This window comes from Rhinatrema bivittatum, chromosome 2 (genome assembly GCF_901001135.1).
Source record: "Rhinatrema bivittatum chromosome 2, aRhiBiv1.1, whole genome shotgun sequence".
Taxonomy (NCBI): domain Eukaryota; kingdom Metazoa; phylum Chordata; class Amphibia; order Gymnophiona; family Rhinatrematidae; genus Rhinatrema; species Rhinatrema bivittatum.
The window spans coordinates 126,655,164-126,679,344 of NC_042616.1; the positions used below are offsets into that span (position 1 = coordinate 126,655,164).

Genomic DNA, 24,181 nt, shown 5'->3' on the forward strand with positions numbered 1-24,181 from the left:
CGGACAAGTGGGTCCTAGCCATCATTCGAGAGGGATATTACCTGGATTTTCACCACCTCCCTCCGGACAGGTTTGTGGAATCCCCATGCCATGACCCTTCCAAGAGGATGGCAGTGGAAGCTACACTGACCAGATTACTAGCCTTAGAGGCTATAACACCAGTGCCTCCGCAACAAGTAAATACTAGACATTATTCCATCTATTTTATCGTTCCCAAGAAAGAAGGAACGTTCAGGCCCATCCTGGACCTCAAGTCGGTCAACCACAGCCTGAAGATTCCTCGCTTCCGCATGGAAAACCCTACGCTCGGTAATAAGGGTGATACAACCGGGAGAGTTCCTTACATCCTTGGATCTGTTGGAAGCCTACTTACACATTCCGATCCATCAAGAGCATCAGCGTTTTCTATGCTTCACGATCCTGGACTGTCACTATCAGTTCCAGGCACTACCATTCGGGTTAGCCACAGCACCCCGGATGTTCACCAAGATCATAGTGGTGGTGACAGCAACACTAAGGAAGGAAGGAATCCGCATACACCCTTACCTAGATTGGCTGATCAGGGCGAAATCCCCAGAGGAGAGCCACCAGGTGACCAACAGAGTCAAAACTCTACTGGAGAGCCTCAGATGGGTGGTCAACACAAGCAAGAGCTGCCTGCAGCCCTCACAATATTTGGAATACTTGGGAGTCCAGTTCGACCCCAAACAAGACAAGGTCACCCTGACACAGACAAGGAGATCGAAATTGATGACTCAGTTGCGAACCCTGTTGAGCGAGCTTTACCCCACTGCATGGACTACCTACAGGTCCTTGGCTCATGGCATCCACACTGGAAGTAGTGCCATGGGCAAGAGCTCATAGAGACCCCTACAGCGCTCACTGCTATCACGATGGAATCCACTGTCCCAGAACTACACCATATGCCTTCAGCTCTCGGACAAAGTCCGGACCCAACTACGATGGTGGCTACAAGAAGACCATCCGAGCCAGGGGGCGAGACTATCCTCACCATTCTGGATCCTGCTCACCACAGACGCCAGCCTACGAGGATGGGGAGCACACTGCCAGGAGCTAAACGCCCAAGGGCAATGGAACAAAGAAGAGTCTGGGTGGAACATCAATCGCCTAGAGGTCCAGGCAGTCAGACTAGCCTGCCTACGGTTCGGTCATAGACTCAGAGACAAAGCGGTCAGAGTAATGTCTGACAACGCCACAACAGTGACCTACATCAACCGTTAGGGAGGAACCAGAAGCCAACAGGTGTCTCTGGAAATAGACCTCCTAATGTCATGGGCGGAAGCGAACCTTCAAGAGATCTTGGCCGACCACGTCGCTGTGGATTACCTCAGCAGAAAAAGTCTAGACCCAGGAGAATGGAGGCTGTCGACCACAGCATTCCAATTGATTGTAAACCGTTGGGGAACACCAACCATGGACCTCTTGGCAAACCAGTCCAACGCCCAAGTGCCCAGTTTCTTCAGGCGCAGGTGGGAACTCCAGTCCCAGGAAATCGATACCCTGGTACAGACCTGGCCACAGGAGACTGTTATACGCCTTCCCACGGTGGCCCCTATTGGGTGCAATCATCCACAAGATAGAACACAACAGGGGACCTGTACTTCTAGTGGCCCCGGACTGGCCAAGAAGATTGTGGTACGCAGACATGCGAAGACTGCGGACAGGGAGCCCCCTTCTGCTACCTCCACACAGAGACCTGCTCCAACAGGGACCGATCCTCCACGAGGACCCAGCTCTATTCTCTTATGGACTGGCCATTGAGAGGACTCGCCTGAGGAAGAGCGTATACTCGGGGGCAGTAATTGACACCCTACTCCGAGCATGCAAGTTCTCCACATCCCTAACATACATAAGGATTTGGAGAGTATTCAAAGCCTGGTGCGATGACCATGGCATCATACCACGCTCAGTCAAAATTCCTGTGCTTTTGGAATTCCTGGAGAATGGCCTACAGAAGGGATTGTCTCTCAACTCCAAGGTACAGGTGGCCGCATTGTCATGCTACGGAACCAAGAGCGAGAGCGGCAGCATAGCCTCTCACCAGAATGTCTCCTGCTTTCTAAAAGGAATCAAGCAGATCCAACCACCCCTAAAGTGGCCCGTGCCTCTTTGGAACCTCAACCTGGTCCTAGATTTCCTAGCAGGAACCTCCTTCAGACCTCTCCATGGTCCGTCTCTCCCGACTATTGACATTAAAGACAGCCTTCCTGCTGTGGCAGTCTGTTCGGCCCGTCGTATATACGAGCTACAAGCACTGTCCTGCCGGGAGCAGTTCCTCACTCACCCCAGGAACCATCCAGTTACGCACAGTTCCGTCGTTCCTCCCCAAAGTGGTGTCTCACATCTCGACCAAACCATCTTGCTACCATCGCCAGATGAGCATAAGAATTCGGAAGAGGCTCGAAGTCTATGCCATCTCAATGTCTGCAGACTCCTAGTCCGATACCTGGAAAGGTCGGAATCTGTACGAAAGACAGACTATCTATTCGTCCTTCATAGCGGGAAGAAGCAAGGGGAAGCGGCCTCGTGAGCAACCATATTCCGCTGGATCAAAGAAGTCATTAATGCGGCCTACGTAGAAGCAGGCAAGCCACCGCCTTTACAAGTCAAGGCCCATTCTACTAGAGCCCAGGCAGTGTCCTGAGTGGAAACCAAGATGCTGTCTCCCACCGAAATCTGCAGGGCAGCGACAAGGTCCTCCATCCACATCTTCTCCAGGTTTTACCGCCTGGCTGTTCAAGCTCGGGAGGACACAGCATTTGCAAGGGCAATACTAAGTGGGTCACGGGCAGCATCCCAACCGGTTCGGGAGTAGCTTTTATACATCCCATTGGTCCTGAGTCCATCTGCTACACACTAGGAAATGGAGAAATTACTTACCTGATAATTTCGTTTTCCTTAGTGTAGACAGATGGGACTCAGCATCCCACCCACGGCTGCTGTTACTCATGGAATTCTCAGGTGATTCACAGGTAAGCCATGCTTTCCTTCAGATAGGACACCCATCCTACCGGGTGTCGACGTTTCTCGGTTGAGGGAACTGGCGGTTTCCAGCTATAACCAATTCAACAGGTCCAAATTAAGTTAACCAAGTTATAAAGTGAATTGTTATTCAAGTTATTCAGTCATACATATATCAACAATGCTTTTTGAGGAGAATACTGAAGAGCTGCACTTCCTGCAAGGGTATATGTACTTGGGCTGACATCAGATTGAAATCTGATCCATCTCCAACTGCTATCAAGATTACCCTATACCCATTGGTCCTGAGTCCATCTGTCTACACTAAGGAAAACAAAATTATCAGGTAAGTAATTTCTCCATTTCTTAAAAATATGAAAGCCCATGTTAGACTTCAGGCTAACAATCTAGTTAGGATCTGGAGCAGTGCATGCAGTTATTTATGCATATTCATTAGAGATATCCTGAAAATCTGACCGATTTGTGGATTTTGAAGAGTGGATGTAACAACGGACTGGCTGTGGGATGGCCCAGCAACCAGCAGACTCACCCAAGATACCTCCAACATATTTTTGCAGCAAGGACGCTGCTATCACTCGCTCTGCAGGCCGTGCTGTGTGCTCCCCCCCCCCCCCCCCCCCCACCCCAGGCACATGCACACCCACCATCTCGTCATTTCTAGGCTCCATTGTGGGAAGGAGACTTGCAGCGCCCATACTAGATGTCAGTGCAGCAGGATATTTAAATCCTGATTGCGCTTCCAGCTGGTGCCTCAGCAAAAGGTTCCCCTGTCATGCTTGCAGTGCATGTTGCGTGTCCTGCTTTGGTCCTGTTCCTGCTTGCCTTGCCTGGCATTTGCCTCATCTCTGCTTCTCTTGCCTTGCTCTAGCTCTTTTTGCTTTTGCTTTGGTCCAGCCCATGCTGCTGCGCCATTCCTGTTCTGTCTACTCTCCAGATTGCTTTTTTGCCTCGACCATTGCCTGTTCACAGACATCGCCTGATCTCCGCCTGCCCTGACCATTGCCTGTTCACAGACATCGCCTGATCTCTGCCTGCCCTGACCATTGCCTGATCTCTGCCTGCCCTGACCATTGCCTGTTCACAGACATCGTCTGATCTCCGCCTGCCCTCACCATTGCCTGTTCACAGACATCGCCTAAGTCCTGCCAGCCTCAGAACCCAAGGGCGGAAGAGGCTGGTACAGGTGAAACCTAAGATCTTGTCCCAGTCAGAGCTAGTCCACCTGGTGTTGTTGTGGGCCTAGTGAGTTTGCCTACTAGGATGTGTCAAACTAGCCAGTCAAGGGCTCACACTTCATAACAGTAGAATTGGATATATCTGTTCTAAGTATTTCTAACTATGAAGTAAAGCAAGCTTGCTTACTGTAAATGGTATTTTCCTTAGCAGGATGAATTAACCATGACCAGTGGGTGATGTCATCCGGCAACACCAAAGGACTTCACTCTCTAAGCTGTAAAGCTTTGCACTCTACTGAGCATGCGTGGGAGTTCCCATGTGGGAGTTGCCTCGTGAGCCTCCTCAGTCTTTAACATAGTTAGGAAACCAAATAGTTTACTCTTCAGGGAGGGTAAATATTCCATGGCTAATTAATCCTGCTATTTATAGAAAACATCATTTATGGTAAGTAAACTTGCTTTTTCTATCAGTAAGCAGGCTGAATTAGCCATGACCAGTGAGGAGTTCCAAGCTGAGGGTTGCAGCAGAGTGATTTTTTTTTCCCTTTTTTACACCGTGGAGAATACCTACTATAGACAGTCAAATAGGTGACGGTCCGACCATCAAAGATGGATAATCAAAACAAGGAGGAAGGACACAAAAGTTAAACAATGTCCTTAAAGTTTGAGTTCAAAGTTTTATTGTGTACAGGCAAGCAAGAAAGAGTTCAGTTGTCAGCATCAAACAAATATATTCATGGTCCCCCAACACGAGCCGTGTTTTGAAGAGACTGCATTGGGAGGGAACCTAAAGAAATATGCGTAAAAGTTAAAGAATGTTTAAAAGAGTAAGGATATGTACATCTGGGGACACAAAATTAAATAAAGTGTAATATATAAACTATAATATATAAACAGGATACAGAAATATAGAAATGACGGCAGAAAAAGACCAATCGGCCCATCTAGTCTGCCCAGCAAGCTTCCACACTTATTTTCCCATACTTATCTGTTTCATCAACCACCAAGTTCAGGGCCCTTGTTGGTAACTGTTTGATTCAAATTTCCTGCCATCCCCTGTCATTGATTCAGAGAGTAATGTTGGAGTTGCATCAAATGTGAGCATAAGGCTTAATGGTTAAGGGTAGTAACCACCGCATCAAGCAAGTTACTCTGATACTTGTTTACCCAGACCGCACAGATCAATGCCTTGTTGGATGTTGTCTGAATGTAAATCCTGTTTTCCTCATTTCCCCCTGCCGTTGAAGCAGAGAGCAACACCGTATGTGCATTCAAATTGATGTATCAGGCTTAATTGGTTTTCAGTTAGTAACTGATGTAATAAGCAAGCTACCCACACGCTTATTTGTTTACCCAGATTGTGAAGTTCAGTCCTTGTTGGTTGTTATCTGAATGAAATCCTCTTTTCCACATTTCTCCTTGCCATTGAAGCAGAGAGCAATGTTGGAGTTGCATTAACCATGCAAAGGCTTATTGAGTAAGGGTAGTAATCACCGGGTACTAGCCTCTACTCCAGTAATCCACCCCCATGGCTCTTCTCTTCAGTCCCATCCTCTAGCCTTTATGGATCCACAGTGTTTATCCCATGCCCTTTTGAAATCCTTCACAGTTTTTGTCTTCACCACTTCCTCCGGAAGGGCATTCCAGGCATCCACCACCCTTTCCGTGAAGAAATACTTCCTGACATTGGTTCTGAGTCTTCCTCCCTGGAGCTTCAAATCTGGCCCCTAGTTCTACTGATTTTTTTTTTTTTCCCCAAAGTAAAAGGTTTGTTGGTGACCATGGATCATTAAAACCTTTCAAGTATCTGAAAGTCTGTATCATATCACCCCTGCTCCTCCTCTCCTCCAGGGTGTACATATTTAGGTTCTTCAACCTCTTCTCATAAGTCATTTCATGTAGACCATCCACCTTTTTGGTCGCCCTTCTCGGGACCGCCTCCATCCTGTCTCTGTCCCTTTGGAGATACGGTCTCCAGACCTGAACTCAGTAAATATACAAATTAAATTACAAATCAGAGTGCACATTAAGTATGGTAAGGGCATGTATAAGAGAAGGGAACTTGATCTATTTTCTACTAACTTATTCATACTTCACTTTTTAAAGGCACAAATAGTACGAAATCCATGATGTATAATCATATAAAACTATCAACAAACGAGGTCTTACCCACAAGTTGTTAGGGAAACATCTAAGCAGAGGGTAGTGACATGTTGAAAATATTGAATCTAAAATACCATGAAAAGAAACCCAAAAACTGTATATAGAAAAGGATAAATGAATGTCTAACAACTTACCTCACAAGTAAAGAGAAGAATGATAAAAGAATTTAAATACTTAAAGATCATTTAGCTCTAGAGAAAAAATGTAAAAGGAGGGGGTTAAAGTGTGCCGACACACACATGGCACTGTGGGAGAATCCCAGGAGATCATAAATGTACCCATGCGAAGTAGGAGAGCACAGGGAAAGTGTCAGTGATTGTCCTCGGCACAAAGGCTGGTCACAAAAGAATTAAAGCCAATGACAGCAAATATAAGATCACCGAAGATTATAGGAGTGCAAGCCATCAAAAACAAAAGAACAAGGAACTTCGGTACAAAGTGAAAAGAGTGAGTGACAGTAGTAATAAGCAAAAAAAGGGCCAAAATCAGGAGCTGGAAAAATAATTATAAGAGCATTTTACCATGGGATTTTTCGATGGGCTTATCTGGGAAATGACAGCTCTAAAAGGGACATAAAAAAAATGAGTAACAGAAAATAGGTTTAAAATGGAACAGTGTTTAGCAGCTGAAGCGCATTAAATCTTGGACTTACCAAAGTACAGAGCCATCAAAGAAGACTGACAGAGCTCGCCAAAGAGCATCTCCAAAAAGAAACATGTTTTGTACTGGTTAAAGGCGTGAAAAACCAGGTCTCGTGATGTTTGTCAAAAGCTGTCAGAAGTTCAAAGCACTGTCCAAAGAATGACGTCAGTAAGGGGATTCCCTTTTTGACAGGGACAAACAGTTTTGTAGCTAATGAACATGAACAAAGGAAGAGCAGGGTTAAAAACAGTAGTAAAAAAAAAAAAAGTAGGGTAGGAGGAGGGGGGAAGGGGAGGAAAGGCAAGGGAGGGAAAAAGGGGTATTGAGTATACCTACTACAACATTGAGCTTTGAAAAACTGCTTGACCAAACCCACTGGCAGCTGTCTAATGACTGTCCAGACAGGAGTAGGAAGTGAGCGTATGTACCAAAGACCACGTGGCAACCTTGTAGATATCTTCCACTGGGACATTCCATAAATGGGCCACTGAAGTTGTCATGGTTCTGACTTGATGGATTTTGATAGGTTGGAAAGGTCAAGGCCCACTGCAGAGCAATGCTGAATACAGGCCCTAATCCAGTTCTATAATGTGCACTTAGTTACAGGATTGCCTAGTCTGTTTGGGTGATAGAAAACAGCTGAGAAGTTTGGCGATGTGGCTAAGCCCTTCTATTGTAATATGCTAAGGCTCATTTGCAGTCAAGAGATTAGCAGCATTTCTCACCCTCATGTGCATGAGAATGTAGATAGTCTGCAAAACAATGGACTGGTTCAAGTGGAATGCTGACACTGTGTTAGGCAAGAACTTAGGGTGAGTGCGAAGGAGCACCCTGTTTTGAAAAAACTGAAGATGTGGAGTGTAGTACACCAGAACTTGAAGTTTGCTTATCCCCCTGACAGAGGTGACTGCCACAAGGAAGACCACTTTCCTTGTGAAGTACTTCAGAGAGACAATTTCCAAGAGCTCAAAAGGCTGGTCCATGAGCCATTGAAGGACAGTGTTCAAGTCCTACGATACTGTGGACTTTTGCACTGAAGGTTTGAGATTCCACAACTCTTTCATGATTTTGGAGATTACTGAATGAGTTGAGATGTGGCTTACCATTCCCTGGTTGACACTAAACTCAGTAGCACTGAGATGTAGCCTGACAGATGATGTAGCTAGTCTGCAAGCAGACAGAAGATGCAAATAGGCCAACAGGTTAAATGGCTCACACTGGAAAGAGTTGAGGCCTTCCTAGAGACACCATGAGGATTATCTGAAACAATTAAAGGAATAGTTGCATCTGGCTTTCTGGCGGAAAGCAGAACATCCCCTGATGTCCTTAGGCAAGGAAAGGTTGGGTACAGTTGAGCATTTCAACATCTGTGCTGTGAGATTGAAGTGGCATAGGTTGGGATGAAACAGATATCCATTCTTCTGTGAGAAGTGACAAATCAAATCAGACCCTAGGTGTATGGGAGGACATTCGGAGAGTCATATGAGATAGGCAAACCATATCTGTCTGAGCCTCGAAGGAGCTATGAGAATCATTCAGCCATGGTCATGTAGAAATTTCAAAAGAGACCTTGGAAGCAGGAGAATTGGTGGAAAAGTATACACAAGGCTTTTTTTTCCCATTTTAAGAGGAATGCATTTGACGAGTCTGCTGGCTGCGATGAACAGAGCAAAACAGGCCAAGTTTATTATGTTTTCTTGTATCCCGCTCTGAACGTAGGAAGGGGCAGAGGTAATAAATATTTTAAAATAAATGTCTGATTGGCCCCCATTGCAAAGAAGTCAGTGACAGGTCAAACTCACCTTTTGAAAAGATCATCCAGCACGCCTTGGTCCAGCTCCCATTCATAAGGGTGGAAGATCCTGTTGAGGCAGTCCACTATAGAGCTGGATAAACCCGGTAGGTACTTGGCCTGCAGGGTACCGTAATGATTCAGTGCCCATTGCCAGATGTCCAGTGCCTCCTGGCAGAGTACCTAGGAGCCCATGCTTCCCTGCTTGTTGACAAAGAACACGACCACTTGGTTGACTGTTTGGATCAATATGCTCTTTCCCCTGGAGCAGATTCGTAAAAGTGAGAGCATTCTTGATTGCCCAAAGCTTGAGGAGATTGATGTGAAGGCAAGCTTCGGATGGTGTTCACAAGCCCGGAGTCTCACAGGTCTGAGTATGCGCCACCCAACTCTTTGGGTGGCGTGGACAAGATAACTTGGTGAGGAGGAGCTTGCAGGGTGCCCTGTCAAGGCATACATGTGGCTGGAGCCACCAACTGAGCTCTTGTTTCATCTTGTGCAGAAAAAGTATTGGGGAATGCAGAGGCTGAAAGAGGTGATCCCAGTGGTATTGAAGGCCCCACTGGGGACAGATGTGAAGACGAGTCCCAGGAACTTACATGTATTACCACTGCCATGTGGCCCAGGACAATGAGAACTTATGCTGCGGTTATCTCCACCATCAGAAGATGTTGCAGTAAAATATGAAGGACAGACACCTGATCCAAGGGTAAGAAAGTCCTTTGGTTCAGGGAGTCTGTGGTTGCTCCTGTGAACTGAAGATATTGAGTCAGCATGAGGTAGGATTTATTGAAATTGATTATGAAACCCAGTCTTTACAATACATGAATTGTGGTCTGCAGGCTTCACATCTCTCCATCTCTGGAAGGTGCTGTGATGAGCCAATCGTTCAGATAGGGCAAGACTTAAATCTCTTGGTGTGAAGACTGGAGGCAGCTGAGTCCAAATGGGAGATCCCCTATTCTGGTACTGTGTCAACGCCACTTGGAACCGGAGGTATTGCCAACAGGACAGGTGGATGGAAATGTGAACATAGGCATCTTTTGGATCCAGGGAACACACCAACTGTAATTGAAAGATGAAGGGGATGATCATATGTAAGGTGTGCATTTTGAACTTCTCTTAAGAGAGAAACTTGTTCAAGCGGCAGAGATTGAGGATCGGTCACAAGCCTTTGGTCTTTTTGGGAATAAGAACATAATGGGAGTAGAAACCATGATCCCATTGGGAAAAGGGGACCAGTTTTCTATGGACCTCTATTGAAGAAGTGATTGTATGTGTAGTCAACTTGTGGAAGGTGCATGCTGTTCTGTGAGGGAGGCATCAACTGTAGTAGCGAAGATGCTTGGGAGAAATGTAAATGGTAACCAAACGGAACAATCCTGAGAACCCAGGAAGCCTGTGGTGAGTCGAGGGCAGGAACAGTTGGATCCTTCCCCCTACAGAGTTGGAATAGGTCTTCATCTCCTAAATTAAAAACTTGACCCCGGTTTGGCTGGCCAGGTTGGGATGACTTTTGCTGATGGCAGTCTAGTTGACGAGGTCAAGTCAGTAGCTGATGATGTGGATTCTGCATCAGAGGCAGACGATAATGGTGATAAGCCTGGAATGGCTGCTTGTGGTAGTAAGGCCACTAGTAGCCAAAATACAATCAACGAATCACGGAGGGCTGATCAAGAGGCGTGGACAGTGATTGGACCACCATGTTCTTTTCTGTTTAATCTGGGACACCATGCCCCATAACTTCTCACCAAAAAGGTTGTTGCTTAGACAAGGGAGATCTGCAAGTTTTTCATGGATATTGTCGCGTATACTGCTAGCATGGAGCCATGCCATGCATCACATCCTAATGGATGCTGCCGTTCTGGTGATTGTGTCAAACAACTCATAGCCGTCTCTAAAAAGATGCTGAATTTCTTCTTCCAAATCTGTCCATGGTTGTGGCAAGTAGGATTACTCTACTTCCATGTGGATATGAAACGTTTCAACTTTTGTACACAGTTATGAATGTACAGTACCATGTAGAACTGGTGGTGTCTGATGTGAGTCATGAGCATGGTATCCAGGAAAATCACCTTGCCAAAAGAATCAAGGCGATCCTTTCCTGGGGGCAAATTAGAATGGATTCTTGTCTTTTTTGTTGCCTTGAGGGTAGACTCTACAATCACAGATTAGTGTGGCAGTTGAACTACCCTGAAGGCCAGGGTCTTTTGCATACAGTACTTGAGATCTAATTTTCTTGCCGCTGTAGTCTCCGAGATCGGTGTCTTCCATTTCTATGTTTGGACGGACTCCTAACACAAAATGAGGGGACGGTGTAAAGGATTGCCTCGACCAGCAGTACCATCTGTGTCAGGGATTGAGTAAACTCTAAAGGACATCCCTTAGAAACCATGGAAGTGCATTCTGCAAAGCAGGAGGCCATGGATCCAGAATCCCCACAAGAACTGTGATGAAACGAAGCACTAGAATGCTTAGAACTTCCTGTTGTCTTAAAAGGGTGCAGTATTCAAGTGCATCAATAATTGCCTCGAGTATGTCTAATGCTGATTACTTCACAGTGAATGTTTCTATCATTTATGCCCCTACTTTACGGTCTTAGGAACTGATAAGCATGGGGATAACCTGCACAGAACATTAGTTACTACCCTTTACCAAATAAGCATTGATGCTTTTTATGCAACTACAACATTGCTCTCTGCTTTGAAGGAGAGGGGGTGGAAGGAAGAGGAATTTGGATTGAGTCAGCCAACATGAGCCATAACTTTGTTACAGTCTGAAGTGTACTGATGCGCAGACATTAAGGAAAAAAACACAGGACTGCTTCATAAGGCCATAAGCAAAGCATGTCAAGCAGCACTGACTGATACATAGGGGGTAACCTGCATGGCGTGACAGATATTACCATGGGAAGCTTGCTGGGCAGACTGTATGGATTATTGGTCCTTTTCTGTCGTCGTTTCTATGTGTCGAGAATTGGCATCAAGGGCTTTGAGAGAGGAGTATTTATTTATTTATTTATAATTTTTATATACCGGAATTCCTGTATGCAATACAAATCAATCCGGTTTACATGTAACAAAAAGGTTGCCCTAGTCTGGGAGGTTAGACCGGGGTTTTTTTTACATAGAACATTGAACAATAACAATCAACCAATGAACATTAACATTAACATTAAAAGTATGTGATGCACCGTGCATCTGTTGCGTCAGATCAGCAGGCTTTGGATGCTTGGATGCCCCATGCATTGAGTGCATCTGTTGCTTCAAAGTTTGTATTGACAGGCCTTGCATCGGAAGTCCCAGTGCATTGGTCTTCGGGTACTTCGCTTGGTGTGTTGGGGTGCCAGTGCATCAATTTTTGGGCCCTTCACAGTGTGCACCGTGGAATTGGGCTTCGGTTGTCTTGACACAGGAGACTTTAATGCAGTGTGTGCTGGCGAAATCCTTGATACAACTTCGGCATGCTGGGCATTTGTGGTCCATGCTGATGCCTGCCTTCTCTGCATATCCCTGAGGAAAGCTGGACCGTTGGGAGTCCCTGAAGCACTGAACCTTGAGAAACTGGGGAGCAATGACTTGCTGTGAATTCTGGTTTGCCGCAGGCTCTGTTTTAGCAGCCCAGTAGCACTGAGCCCATGGGAACATGCACCCACAATCAGGGCAATTTGACTGTGATCTGGGCCCAAACTTAGGTAGCACGTGCAGTGGGCATTGGTGAGAGACATTACGTGTCCAGAAAAGCAGTTTTTGAACTCAAACAGCACACTTTTTTTTTTTTTTGCCAGATATGGTAGATATGGTGCCTACCTGTTCCTCATTTTAAATGGTTTTTTTCTTTTTTTTTTATGATGAATACCACTGAAAACTGCTGTTGGGGAGGAAACTACAGAAGCAGTGAGGCAATGTATTGAGAGATCAACAAAGAATTAGTCAAAAGAAAGATAAGTGCGCACATGTTCTTCAGCTTGGGCAAAAGAACCCTAAGGAGGCTCATGAGGGCAGTGCCCATGTGGCACCTCCCACACTTGCTTGGTAGAGCACAAAGCTTTACAACTTGGAGAGATGAGTCCGTTCGGTCCTGCCAGTTGATGTCATCCACTGTCACGGCTAATTCAGCCTGCTTATTGATGGAAAAGAGTAGAATTATTTGTAGTAAAGCTGTGAGCAGATTGTGATTTTCCATAATTCAACAATTTAAATAGTTCCTCCATATCTAAACGTGGTTCTAAGAGCAAGCTGTATGGGTACCTTAAAATAACTTGCTATGTCAGTGTGCTTAAATTTCAAATGAGAATTTTTGCTCATCAAATATTGAAAAATATTGTTTAGTTGTAAGAAAAGGATATTGGGAAACTGTTTAAAAAAAAATCTTTCAGGGATTACTGCAATTCATTGCTTTTTAAAATGTTGCTGCAGTTTTCTTTATGTAGCAAGTGTATTTTCAGACTTCAGGGAACCGAAGACCTGAAGTTCAGTATACAGATTGAAAGATTAAGGTGGTTATCAGCTGGTAGCAGGCACAGCAGAAATTTGTCTGTCACGTATCAGTGCCAAGGTATGCATCAGAATTGACTGATTCATGGGACCATGGCAGGCGTTACATTGTGGATGATTCTACTATGATACCTGGAAATGGACTTGAGGCACAAACTCATTTCATGTAGGCCACATTTTAAATTTTGACCTGGCAGTTTTTCTGCTCCTTCAGGCTGTTGCAATATTCAAGAGAACAATAAAGGCAGCAAATATTTGGAAGCAATTGTGCACAAAATGGATGAAATATGAGTGGCTGAATATCAGCTCGTCATGAAATATCCCACCATGGGCTTCAAGCTTTATTTTAATTTTTAAAGATTTTCATTTACCTTCTACAGACTTATTAAAGCAGCATTTAAACATAATTTTCTCTTTCTCTTTCTTTAATGCATTTTTTGTGCTACCACCTTGACAGCCCTCAGAAAGGACTTTGAAGTCCTTTTTTTTCTTTCCTTTTTTTAAAGAAAAGTGTATTCCAAATGGATGAGTCTAAATTCACAAAGGATCAAGACCTGTGTGTGTGGGAATTGCATGTCCATCATGGATAGCCATTCCATTTGATGTCGCTGCTTGGATCCCAGACCATGGCATCTCAAGTTTTTTTTTAGCCTCAGTAGGTTCCCTATAGGTGATTCAGACCCATACCTGGAAGATGGAGGAACTGTAGAAGATTATATCTGGGAAGGCCCAAAAGCTTAATGTAAGAGTGGGCAGCATAGCCAGTCTGTAACCCAGAGTAAGGTCTGGTAGGAGTCTTAATGCCACAATAAACATCCAGAGTTTGTGCTGGGATTTATCCTCCTCATCGTCCCACAAGTCTATTGGGAAAGCTACCTATTCCCCTCCCTCCCCCACTCCATTGCACTGATCTGCCATGGGTGAGGATTCAAGCTTGGTGCAGAAGCCTATGGTGCAGGACAAGATGCCAAGAAAAGTGTGTAAGCGGTGTGAGGGAACCCTCAGGAGCCATCTCCCCTGGAGCCAAAAGTAGATAGTGCTATTGGCACAAGGACCAACTGGAGTGGTCCCAGACTCTGAGCCCAAGGGCACTTTTAGTCTCCTTAGTGAGGAGCTCTTCAATATAGCGGGCATCTTCTATAGCATGGAGTGCATCCATGGTAGCTTGTTTGTCCCAGATGTTCCAATCTTGCCACCAATCAGGGCACCTTTAGTTGCATTGGTGCAGAGTGCTCTGGAGCTAGTCAAGGCACAGTCCATTTTCTCAGTGTGGAGCACCTTGACACAGTAGAAAAGCAGCCATTGTGGAAGGTAAGTATGGCCTTGGTGTGGAGAGAATCCTTGCCGGTGCTGCTAGACTCCAGACAATGGAGAGCATTTGTGCAGCTGGGCCCAAGTGCCCACTCCACCGGGCTTCTCTTTGGCACCCTCAGTTACTGGGGGTCTGAGCAAGGATGAGTCCATCTGGTTGTCAGAGGAAACTGTTTCCCCACCTAATTCAGCACAAAGGGCTCTTCAACAAATTATAGTCCAGCTGTTAGAGATGGTGAGGAATTTCTTTACCTCCTTGCTTCCTGAGAACCAGAAAAGGATGGAACCTCTCCTGCCCAGGATGGAAGAGTGGTTTTTTTTTTTTTCCTGCAAAGAAAATTTAAGGAGAGTCTCCAGGATGCTGAAATATCCCCTTGAGCTTTTCCAGCTGGGGCAAGTCCATCCTTATGGATAATTTCCCTACCCTTAGGTCATCCCCTTCTTAGGCATTTGGAGAGGGAAAAGGTGAAATTAGTTGAAAGGTCCTGCTGATTCTCTTTCCCTAAGAGCACAAGAGATTCTCTCCTCATCTGCCTTCCTCTTGGTCTGAGTCTTGGAGGGATGTATCACAGTTGTTAGATGAGAATGCATTTAGACTCTTTACAGATTTACCAAGGCATGCCTTGCTTTCCAAAGATCTTAGTTTCTCTTGGTTCCTAGAAAAGATGGCGAATATGTTCATTAATCTCAGGATGGAAGAGTAGATGTCTTTGGCCTCCTGTAGTTCATTCACTTCTGTCTACGGCCTTTTAAGAGACTTCCAGCTGAGGTCATGGCAGACTCCCATGTTTGTCTTGCCTGTAGCATGTAAGATTGACTTGAGAGAGTGTCCACACGTGTCTGGGATTTGGCATAATCCAGCTTCTACACCATTCTCTGATGGGAGAATCAGCTTTGAGACATGCAAAATGATCTAGGGAGCATTCTCACTTCCTAGGAAAGTCCAGAAATATATGGATTGTTCTGGAAAGGTTTTCCAGGGTCAGTGCTCAGCACTGGGATTGTAGCCCACCAGCCTTTTATGCTGCATTAGTGTGTGCAAAAGTTTAAATGTCTTATGGACTCAGGGAATACTCATTTTAGTTTTATTGAATTGAATAGCTGAAATCTGTTGAAATTCTTCAGGTACTCCTATTCACTGTCCTTCTGCCCAGTCCAAACCCAGCACTCCCTCCTATCCGCCTCTGCCCTACCCCAGCAGTTCCTTCCCTTCTCAGCCTGTCCCCAGCACACTCTGATTCCCCCCCCTCCCCCTCCCCAGCTCCACCCCAGGACTCCTTTCCACCTCTCCTCCTATCAAGGACCACCCTGACCTCCAGTCCTCTAACCCGACCCCAGCATACTCTGACCCTGCTCCCTAGCATACCTGCCCCCCCAAAACAATCTGTCTTGCCCTCCCCACCTCAAACTCCCTCCCTCAGCTCTTCCCCCGCCTCACTAGCCAAACTCTTTTCCCCAGAGATACCCAGCAAGTCTGACCCTTCTCCCATTATCCAAAATTAAAGGGGGGAGAAAACAAACCAAACAAAATGCTCGCTTCCCCCCCCCCCCCCCCCAGCAAAAGCAGTTAAAGGTTCCTCCCACCCCCCGGCTCAGAGCTTTCACTGGATCTCCTCCCATCCTAGCCCTTTACCCCATCATGAGTTCAAGTGTGTTATAAGTCGCCCACACCCCACCATTCAGCACTTAAAAAAAAAAATCTTGAAAAAAATCTTCGGTCCCCATACACTAAACAAATTCACTTAAATAGGCCTCGCTGGCCCCCAAAATCGCCCCCAAACTCCTCCCACCACACTTTTTATCCCATCATGGGTTAATGGGTGTTCAGGCTCCCACATCCCACCAGACACTAAGCTGTCCTTTTTTTTTTTTTTTTTTTTTTTAAGTCCCAGTTTCAGCTTAAATATGGCATCCCAGTACTGCTTCCCCCCTCCACACCAGCATTTATTCCAAAGCTGGTCCAGGTATTCCAGGGGCAGAAGCATTCTCCAGTTACTCTTACCCTTCTGCTCTGGCATATCAAATGGCTGCCGGACACCCGAAGCCAGTGCCATGATGTATGGCAACCAGACAGAGACCTCTTGTGAAAGCCAGCCAAGTGCATTATATGTAGATATAGATAGGTACTGTCTTTCCCATTAATCAAAAGTAGTTTATATCTAAATTTTATTGGAAGAGACTGAGGTCCCTCACAGGTCACATTCCAAAGTACTTCTGAGCTGGGTCTGTGTGGACACTGTCAGATGAACACATTCACTGGTTATGGCTGATTTATCTTGTCTACAGAGAATCCCTATTACAAATGAGCAACTTTGCTTTATATGAAAGAATGGATTCATTCATCTTGTAAGTTTTACTACATTTATTTTTTAATATAAAGGTTCCTCCATCTTCCAGATATTGGGTCAGCCTCCAAATATAATGCCACCTTCAACAAAAATAGCAATATAACATGACAAATACTGGTTTTGAAAGCACCTAGTGACCAGACTCTGCCATACAGTTAATAGTATTTCCTTTTTTCTTCGATTATACATACAAACATTTTAATTAGAGATTTCACTTCAAACCAGAATAGCAATGGGACACCCATTATCTTCTTCTGTACGATTTCTTTTTTAAATATGGCTAGAAATGCTTGTCTGTGGTTCCGGTGTTTCTGTAAAGGTAAGATCGAGAAGCCATATTGCATCAAACTGTCTGATCTTACAGCTGTCAAATTTTCCATTGCCAAAGGTAGTATCTAATCTTAAATCGTCATTTTTTAGGAAAATTCTTCAGAGTTTTTCAGTGTTCAGGGAAAGCAAAGTCTGTAAACAATTTATTTTTTTAGCAGTGAATAGGGTTTCATTCATTTTAGTTTTGTGTGTACATTTTTTATGAACATAAAATGTAATTATATATGTCTGAAACAGCAATTATGTGAATAAACTACCAAAATGAATGAAGCTCGCCAAAATAAAGGGAAGAAACCAATGAATGAACTGAATTGAATTTTGTGCATATCCCTAGCAAACAATGACTGTAAGCAGAAAAAGATGAGATCAAAAATTGAGCAAAGAAAGATGTATGTGGAATTCTGGCATTTCACTTTTTCAAAACCTGTGAAGGCCCTTAGGGTTTGCTGAAAAAGATTAAAATTTCAATGTGATATTTTGAGGTTTTGTACTCTAAATATAATTTGTAGCTATCAAACCAGACAATGCTTTATCTGGTATGAAAATGAATATATCTTGACTTTATTGCATGGCAACTTTTTATTTGCTTTTCTTAATATTTGTTTAGTATAAAGCCTCCATACAATCGCAAAAGGAAATTATTAAAAGTAGGAGTCTGGACAGAAGGATGCAAGACCCAATAGTTCTAACAAAATGGAGGCACAGTACATGTGTGTTGGACATAAATGAAAAGGTAGGATAGAGTGGAATAATAATTTATATAATGAGGAAAAATGTTTATTTTTGTAGTTCATTATTTGATGATTCCCTTATGATTAAGCAAGGCACCTCTTTTATTGGAATGTGAAAATCTTGCCCAGATATGTTAGGACCTGCAATCATGAAATATTTCTGCAGTCTTGTATTAAGTCAGCACCTTCATGAAACCACTTAAGTGGATTTATTAAAGAGCTGAGTGATGCATTTGCACCAGTCATAAAGAAAATAACATTTGCAATGCCATAGGGCCCACAAGTTGCGGCAAGTAGAACTTCCTCGAAATACAAGGATTGAAACCTTTTTTCACGTCTTCATGTGATTTAATGAAGAGTACAATGCATACACCACCAAAATGGGGTTGTAGAAAATTGAGTAGCATAATTCTCAACTGACAGTAAATAACATTTTGTATATGCATGTGTTTTTCTGTTAAACACAAAGTGGATGACTTAAATGCTGTCGTTCACTATGTATAAAGGATGTGGTGTCAGAACATATAGCCCTCTTATCACAGATGGGAATGCTATTAAATGTCATAAAAGCTGGTCTTTTGTAGGGTTGTATATGTCAAATGCATGAGCTAGAAATACACATTTAGAAGTAACTGCCACTAGAAAATCATTTAAAGTATTTTTTTTTTGTTTTGTTTTTATACAACTGTCTTGTCATTGATTTTCCCTTTTTAATCTTTACCTTTTGTTTGGTAAGGGCAAATTAAGTTTATGAAAATATTTTTAATCTAGTCACCTGCGCCGCATTGAATTTTTCTCTTCTACGGTATCTATTTTTCTTAATCCTCTCACCTGCCTTCAGTTCAATAACCGCTTTATATTCCCATGGTGAAAACTGATGTCTAGTACACTCTCCCACAAGGCACAGGAAACAGTGCTTGGAAGTTTTTCCCTTGTCTGACTCCTCTACTGTGGCCAGTAAGCTTGAAAGGGAACATGAAAGAGGAGAGATTACTCTTTTGTGGTTTTTTTTTCTTTGTTGCTTCCAGGACTCTTTCAGTGGATGCTGTTAGTTGAACCAATGTTGGCCACTCCCTGCTTGTAATGTCAGAGTAGACAGTGACATGTATCCCCTAATTGTGGCAATATCCCTGCCAGGCAGCGACCAGTTTTGCAGGATCCTGATTCCAAGCATCAGGGATCCCTGAATTTTCCTTAAATATATTAAACCATCCACTAAGCCATCCTTTTTCTGAATGCAGATTTGAATTTAACCAATCAACTGGAGAGGGAAACAGCTCCACAAGGATGATAATTAGTTTCTCACCCCCACAGTTTGGTCAAGGGCATTCAAGAGGAGTGTGTTTTTTTTCCTCAGTAAATTTGTCATAATAATGCGGTTTCAAATGCACCCTGATTAAGAGCACCAGATCAGCAATATTGCAATTAAACATTGTATCTGATGTATCTTAGTTTCTAGAGGATGAACTCCCTGACCAAGTGGTAGGTCCTTCAGAATTGTCCATTTCCATTGGGGTCCATGGTTTATGGAGCTGTTGAGAAATAATGCAGCCATCAGCCCCTGGAACCATCAATGTCCGCAAGGGAAGCATCTGAGCCTCTGTGGTTTGTCTTTGCAAGACCATCACTGAGTGCTGGTGTCCTTACTTTGGACCTGAGGTGATGTTCCTTAACCCTCATCACTTTATCCTTCTGCTTGGTATCCTCAAACCTGAGGTGTAAGGGAGTGGCACAGACATCTCTGATCCCGAAGCAGAATCTGCCTCTTCACACAGAGCAGTAAAAGGGTAAGCAGGGTTGGGTTGCAGTGGGGAATTTGTAGATTCAAAGTGGGGATAATTTCCTCCTCATTGTCTTCCTACATTGCAGGCTCAGAGAGCGCAAAAATACCAGTAAGTTTTTGTTGATTTAATACATTTCTCTTGTTTCTTAACTAAAATATTTAACTCATTCTGCAAGTAAAATTAGACTGTCATTTTTCTGCTTCAGTTTTAAGCATTGACAACACCAGTGTACGCTTGGTTGTGTCTTTTTTGTATTTTTATATAGGTGGCATTGATTTTGAGCTTTAGCTATTTGGTCAAAATAAAATGTCTTCCTCAGGCTGTATTCAGGGCCTCACATAGAAGAGACCAGTTTGCAATATTTCTTTACATTAATACTATGATCACAAGCCTCACTAATGTACTTGCAAGGGTGCTGGTCTTGTTCCCTGCCCGTTTCTTCTTGGAACCCTTGTTTCCCATCACCACTTGGTTCCCATACACTCATACAAAATGTACAGCAACAACACTGAACCAATCAGGACTCCAAGGGCTACACAGCAATGTTACACTTATCAGGTACAGAAGGTTCTAAGAGGATGGAACTGGAGTGTTGGACAAGTGAGAATCTGCTTGTATGAAGACCACCCTGAGAAAAAGACTCTAAAGGTACAGGGCAGAGAGAGTCACTTAGAACAATAGAAGTCTAGATTCGGTTCTAGAAGAAAGAGAGGCAGCAGGTGTCAGCATCTGAAGGCATTCTATGCCCTGCCCGAATCAAGAGTAGTAGCAACCTAGAGAACAAGAAAGATTGAGCTATTTTACTTTGGCGCAGTCCTGGCTTTATGCAGCTCCCTTATAATAAAGACAAAACTAAAGACTAAATACCATGTTGATGATCCTCTGACCAGCAAACATGCATTCATATCAAACATCACAAGGCAGCTGCCATTTGACAGCCTTTCATGTGGTTTACCTAAACAGCAGAGCCTTGATGCAGAACTACGGATCTAAACTTTCCAAATCCTCTTCTACACTAACATTACCTTCCTTACAAACTAACAAATTCCAGAGCAATAAGCAGTCCACTTGCTGTCTTACATTGAAGACCAGTCTACTAGAACCATCCCACGACAAACTCATTTACTTAAAACAACCCATAAATAATGAGGATAAAAAGTAAAACATCCATTCATCTAGTTTTTCTTGAATGCATACTCCCTCCCTGGACCAGCAAACCCATGGCATTCCTCAACAGGTCCGTGTAAGAAAAACACTTTACCTTGCAGACCAGACCATGTGGTGGAAGCTGGGGGAATCCTATATCCCAGAAATGAAGTTAGTAAGCTAAATTGCACCAAAACTGTAAGAGCCTTCCCTATTGAGAACTTATGGTAGAAATTAAACAAAGAACCCGAGACTGGGATAACCAATTTATTGTAATGCATTACAAGGAGAACAGTTCTCTTAGTATGTCAGATGTTTCTCAAAATTGGTTAATCTCTGTATTTATACACTTCTTTACAATTCACAAATCAGCGTTATGGCCTCATTCCTATTTTAATATACTAGTTATTTCTCTATTTACTTTTTGCTCCTTGTGCAAGAATACAGCTGGCAAATATTTTCCTCTTTGTCTCTACCTCTTGTTTCTGGGAATGAGTAGCAAGGAATGGACTTCATTATCTGTTGGGTACCTGGACTGGCCACTGTTGGAGACAGGATGTTGGACTCAGAGTATTGGTCCGATCCAGCACGGCACCTGATATGTTTATATGTGTTTGTGTTTTATATATGTATGCATGTATTCTCAGAGCTGTCTTCCAAAAAAAAAGAAATAACATACCATAAGTATGTTAAATTATTTCCTCTTTCTTTATTGAAAGATAGCCCTTAGCTAGTGATTTCCATTTGTACAGTTGAGACATCCTGTTTGTCAACTGAGAAAACGTGCTTAATTGTAATGAGTATGTTATTTACCTGTAATGGGGGGTGTTTGTAAACAGCAGGATAATCGGCTACACATTCCCTTCCTCTCTACCTTGTGGAGTTGGCTTCTTTAAGCTATTATATAGGACTGTACCTGAAGAACGGCTTTACCTCTGCACTGTCTAATTACATTGCCCACTTGTGTAGCCGATTATCCTGCTTGTCTGTTATAGGTAAGCAGCTTTATTTTTCAAGCATTGATAGTCAATCAGCAGCATCAGAGGAAACATTTCTTGAAAATTTTCTATGTAGAAAACTTGCAGTGATAAAAGTATTTCTCCTTTCTTACAAAGTGAATTTTTAAATAGTAATAAAAATATTGCAATTTTTATAAATTGCACTAAATTGTAAATACATGAAATACAATTGTTAATCATGTAAAATTAAAATATGTGAAGTATAATAATTATAAAATAAAATAATTAACAGATATTTCTTTTATTTTACAGTTGTCAGCCAAGCACAAGAGTAGTTCCTCTGAACTTGTCTTGCCCAGCCCAGGGTATTTACTTCCACCGTACCCAGAACAAGTTAGTATTTGAATGTGATTCTTTTCTTATTATCCAGGACACATGGGCCAAATTATGTCCATCCAACTTGAAAAGTACCTACTGCAGACAATCTGGGAAACCATCTCTAGTTATAAATTTGTAGGATAATGAATGTCTCCACAGATACACAGAGGAACAAAAACAGTTTGATTCCCTCTTATATTAATATAATGGCATCATATGAAGTGCTCATATACCACAACACTGGCTATGTTAGCATTAATTATAATTATATACCAGTGTAACTTTACAACTTTCAGGAAGTAAAAGTCCATGTCAAAGAATGTGTAACCAAACTTTTCTTCAAGAAAATGTATATGCGCAAATAAAATCACTTGAATATGCTTATCGTGCAGTAGCCAGAAAAAAAACACAATATAGATATGAAAAGGTATCAATACATTTGCTCCTTCCAAATGCCAGACACTAGTGTTTTGGCAGTTTCTATTGCCTGCATCAAGGGCTTTGTGCAAGTGTATCACTCTCTATAAGACAAAAAAGATAACTATAATCAATGCAGATATTAAGGAATCGGATGTATATGATGTTGCAGTCAAACTTACTATGCTTGGATCAACATCTTAAAATGGAGGGCACATATGTGTGTGCATTAGTCTTTTTAAACACGACAACCAATCAGTGTGCTTGAATCACAACAATGAAAACCCTCATCACTTTGTCAATAAATCTAAAAAAAAAAAAAAAAAAGTGTCCATTCAGTTGTCTTAGTCAAGCCCTATGGTGTCATAATATTCCATGTATAAATGTATTTGTTCCTTTTGTAGTAGAAATAAAGAAGAATTTCCTCTCTGGACTCGAGCCCATGGTTGTTCAACACAGAAAAAACAAATCAGTCTCAGAATGATAATCTGCAACCCAGTGCACCACAAGGGGGTGCTTCATCCTCTGGCAATGGATGCATCTCAAGTGCTTCTGTTTTCTGATCTTCACTATTTTTGTCATTTTACCAAAATATAAGAGATTACATGGGAACCACACCAAATAAATGACTCCTGTAGATATACATGATGTATTGTGTGTCAAAAAAAAAGTGATGGCAATTAGGAAAAGAGAGTTTATTAAAAGATCTTATGCAAACATTGCAATTCCTACGAGGAGAATGTTCTTGCCTCTCTATTGTTGTGTAGGTTGTATTATGTGAATAAAATGCAGACTTCATGATGTAATCTCTGATGTTCTGTGCCCTCTTTAGAGCAAAATGTAGGCATATCATGAAATTTAGTATGCAAACGAAGAATTTCCCAGTGTTTCCTGATACTTTATTGAACTTTCCATGTTTTAGGTATGTGTAGCAAAACACACACCATATGAATGTCCTCTGAAGAGCCTTGAGACTTGTATAAAAGGTCATGATTGGCCCATGAGAAGTTTAAGGTAGATTTGAGGAAAAAAATGCATGAGTTTGTTGAAGTACTTTGGAATTTTAAACATCAAAAATTAAGAAATGAGAATGATGTGGGAACATCGATACAGAGTTGAATAATAATGCTGACTGTGGCCATGAGAAAAAAGTTACATTTCTAGGGTATTCCTGATTCTTTGGGGGATGAAACTATGGAGGCTGTTCAAAATATGGGTACTGGACCTTTTTGATTTAGCGACCCTTCTAAAAAAAAAATCTTGTATACTAACACCTTGATCAGAGACAACACGAGAATCCCATGCGTCCAGGGTGGTCCAGGAGAATTACAGACCCAGAATCTGATCATGAATGGAGTGGATATCGACAGTAGTCAATTTACCTAATAAAGTGCTATCAAGAGAACACAATTCTTTATTGAATAAAGATTATTCATTTTCTCTGAATACTTTTGATTTGTTTCACTTTGAAGTATGTTCACAACTGTTTATTTGCACATTGCGTTT

General features: G+C 42.8%; 1 protein-coding gene across 8 annotated transcripts in view; it reads left to right on the forward strand.

Moving 5' to 3' along the window:
• ARHGAP12 (Rho GTPase activating protein 12) overlaps positions 1-24,181 on the forward strand; it is a 287,089-nt gene that overhangs the window by 119,439 nt on the left and 143,469 nt on the right. For all 8 annotated transcript variants that reach the window (XM_029588589.1, XM_029588588.1, XM_029588591.1 and 5 more), the window contains 2 exons: positions 17,868-17,993; positions 22,193-22,273. In XM_029588589.1, coding sequence (XP_029444449.1) covers positions 17,868-17,993; positions 22,193-22,273 — 207 coding nt within the window. The remainder of the gene's footprint in view (positions 1-17,867; positions 17,994-22,192; positions 22,274-24,181) is intronic.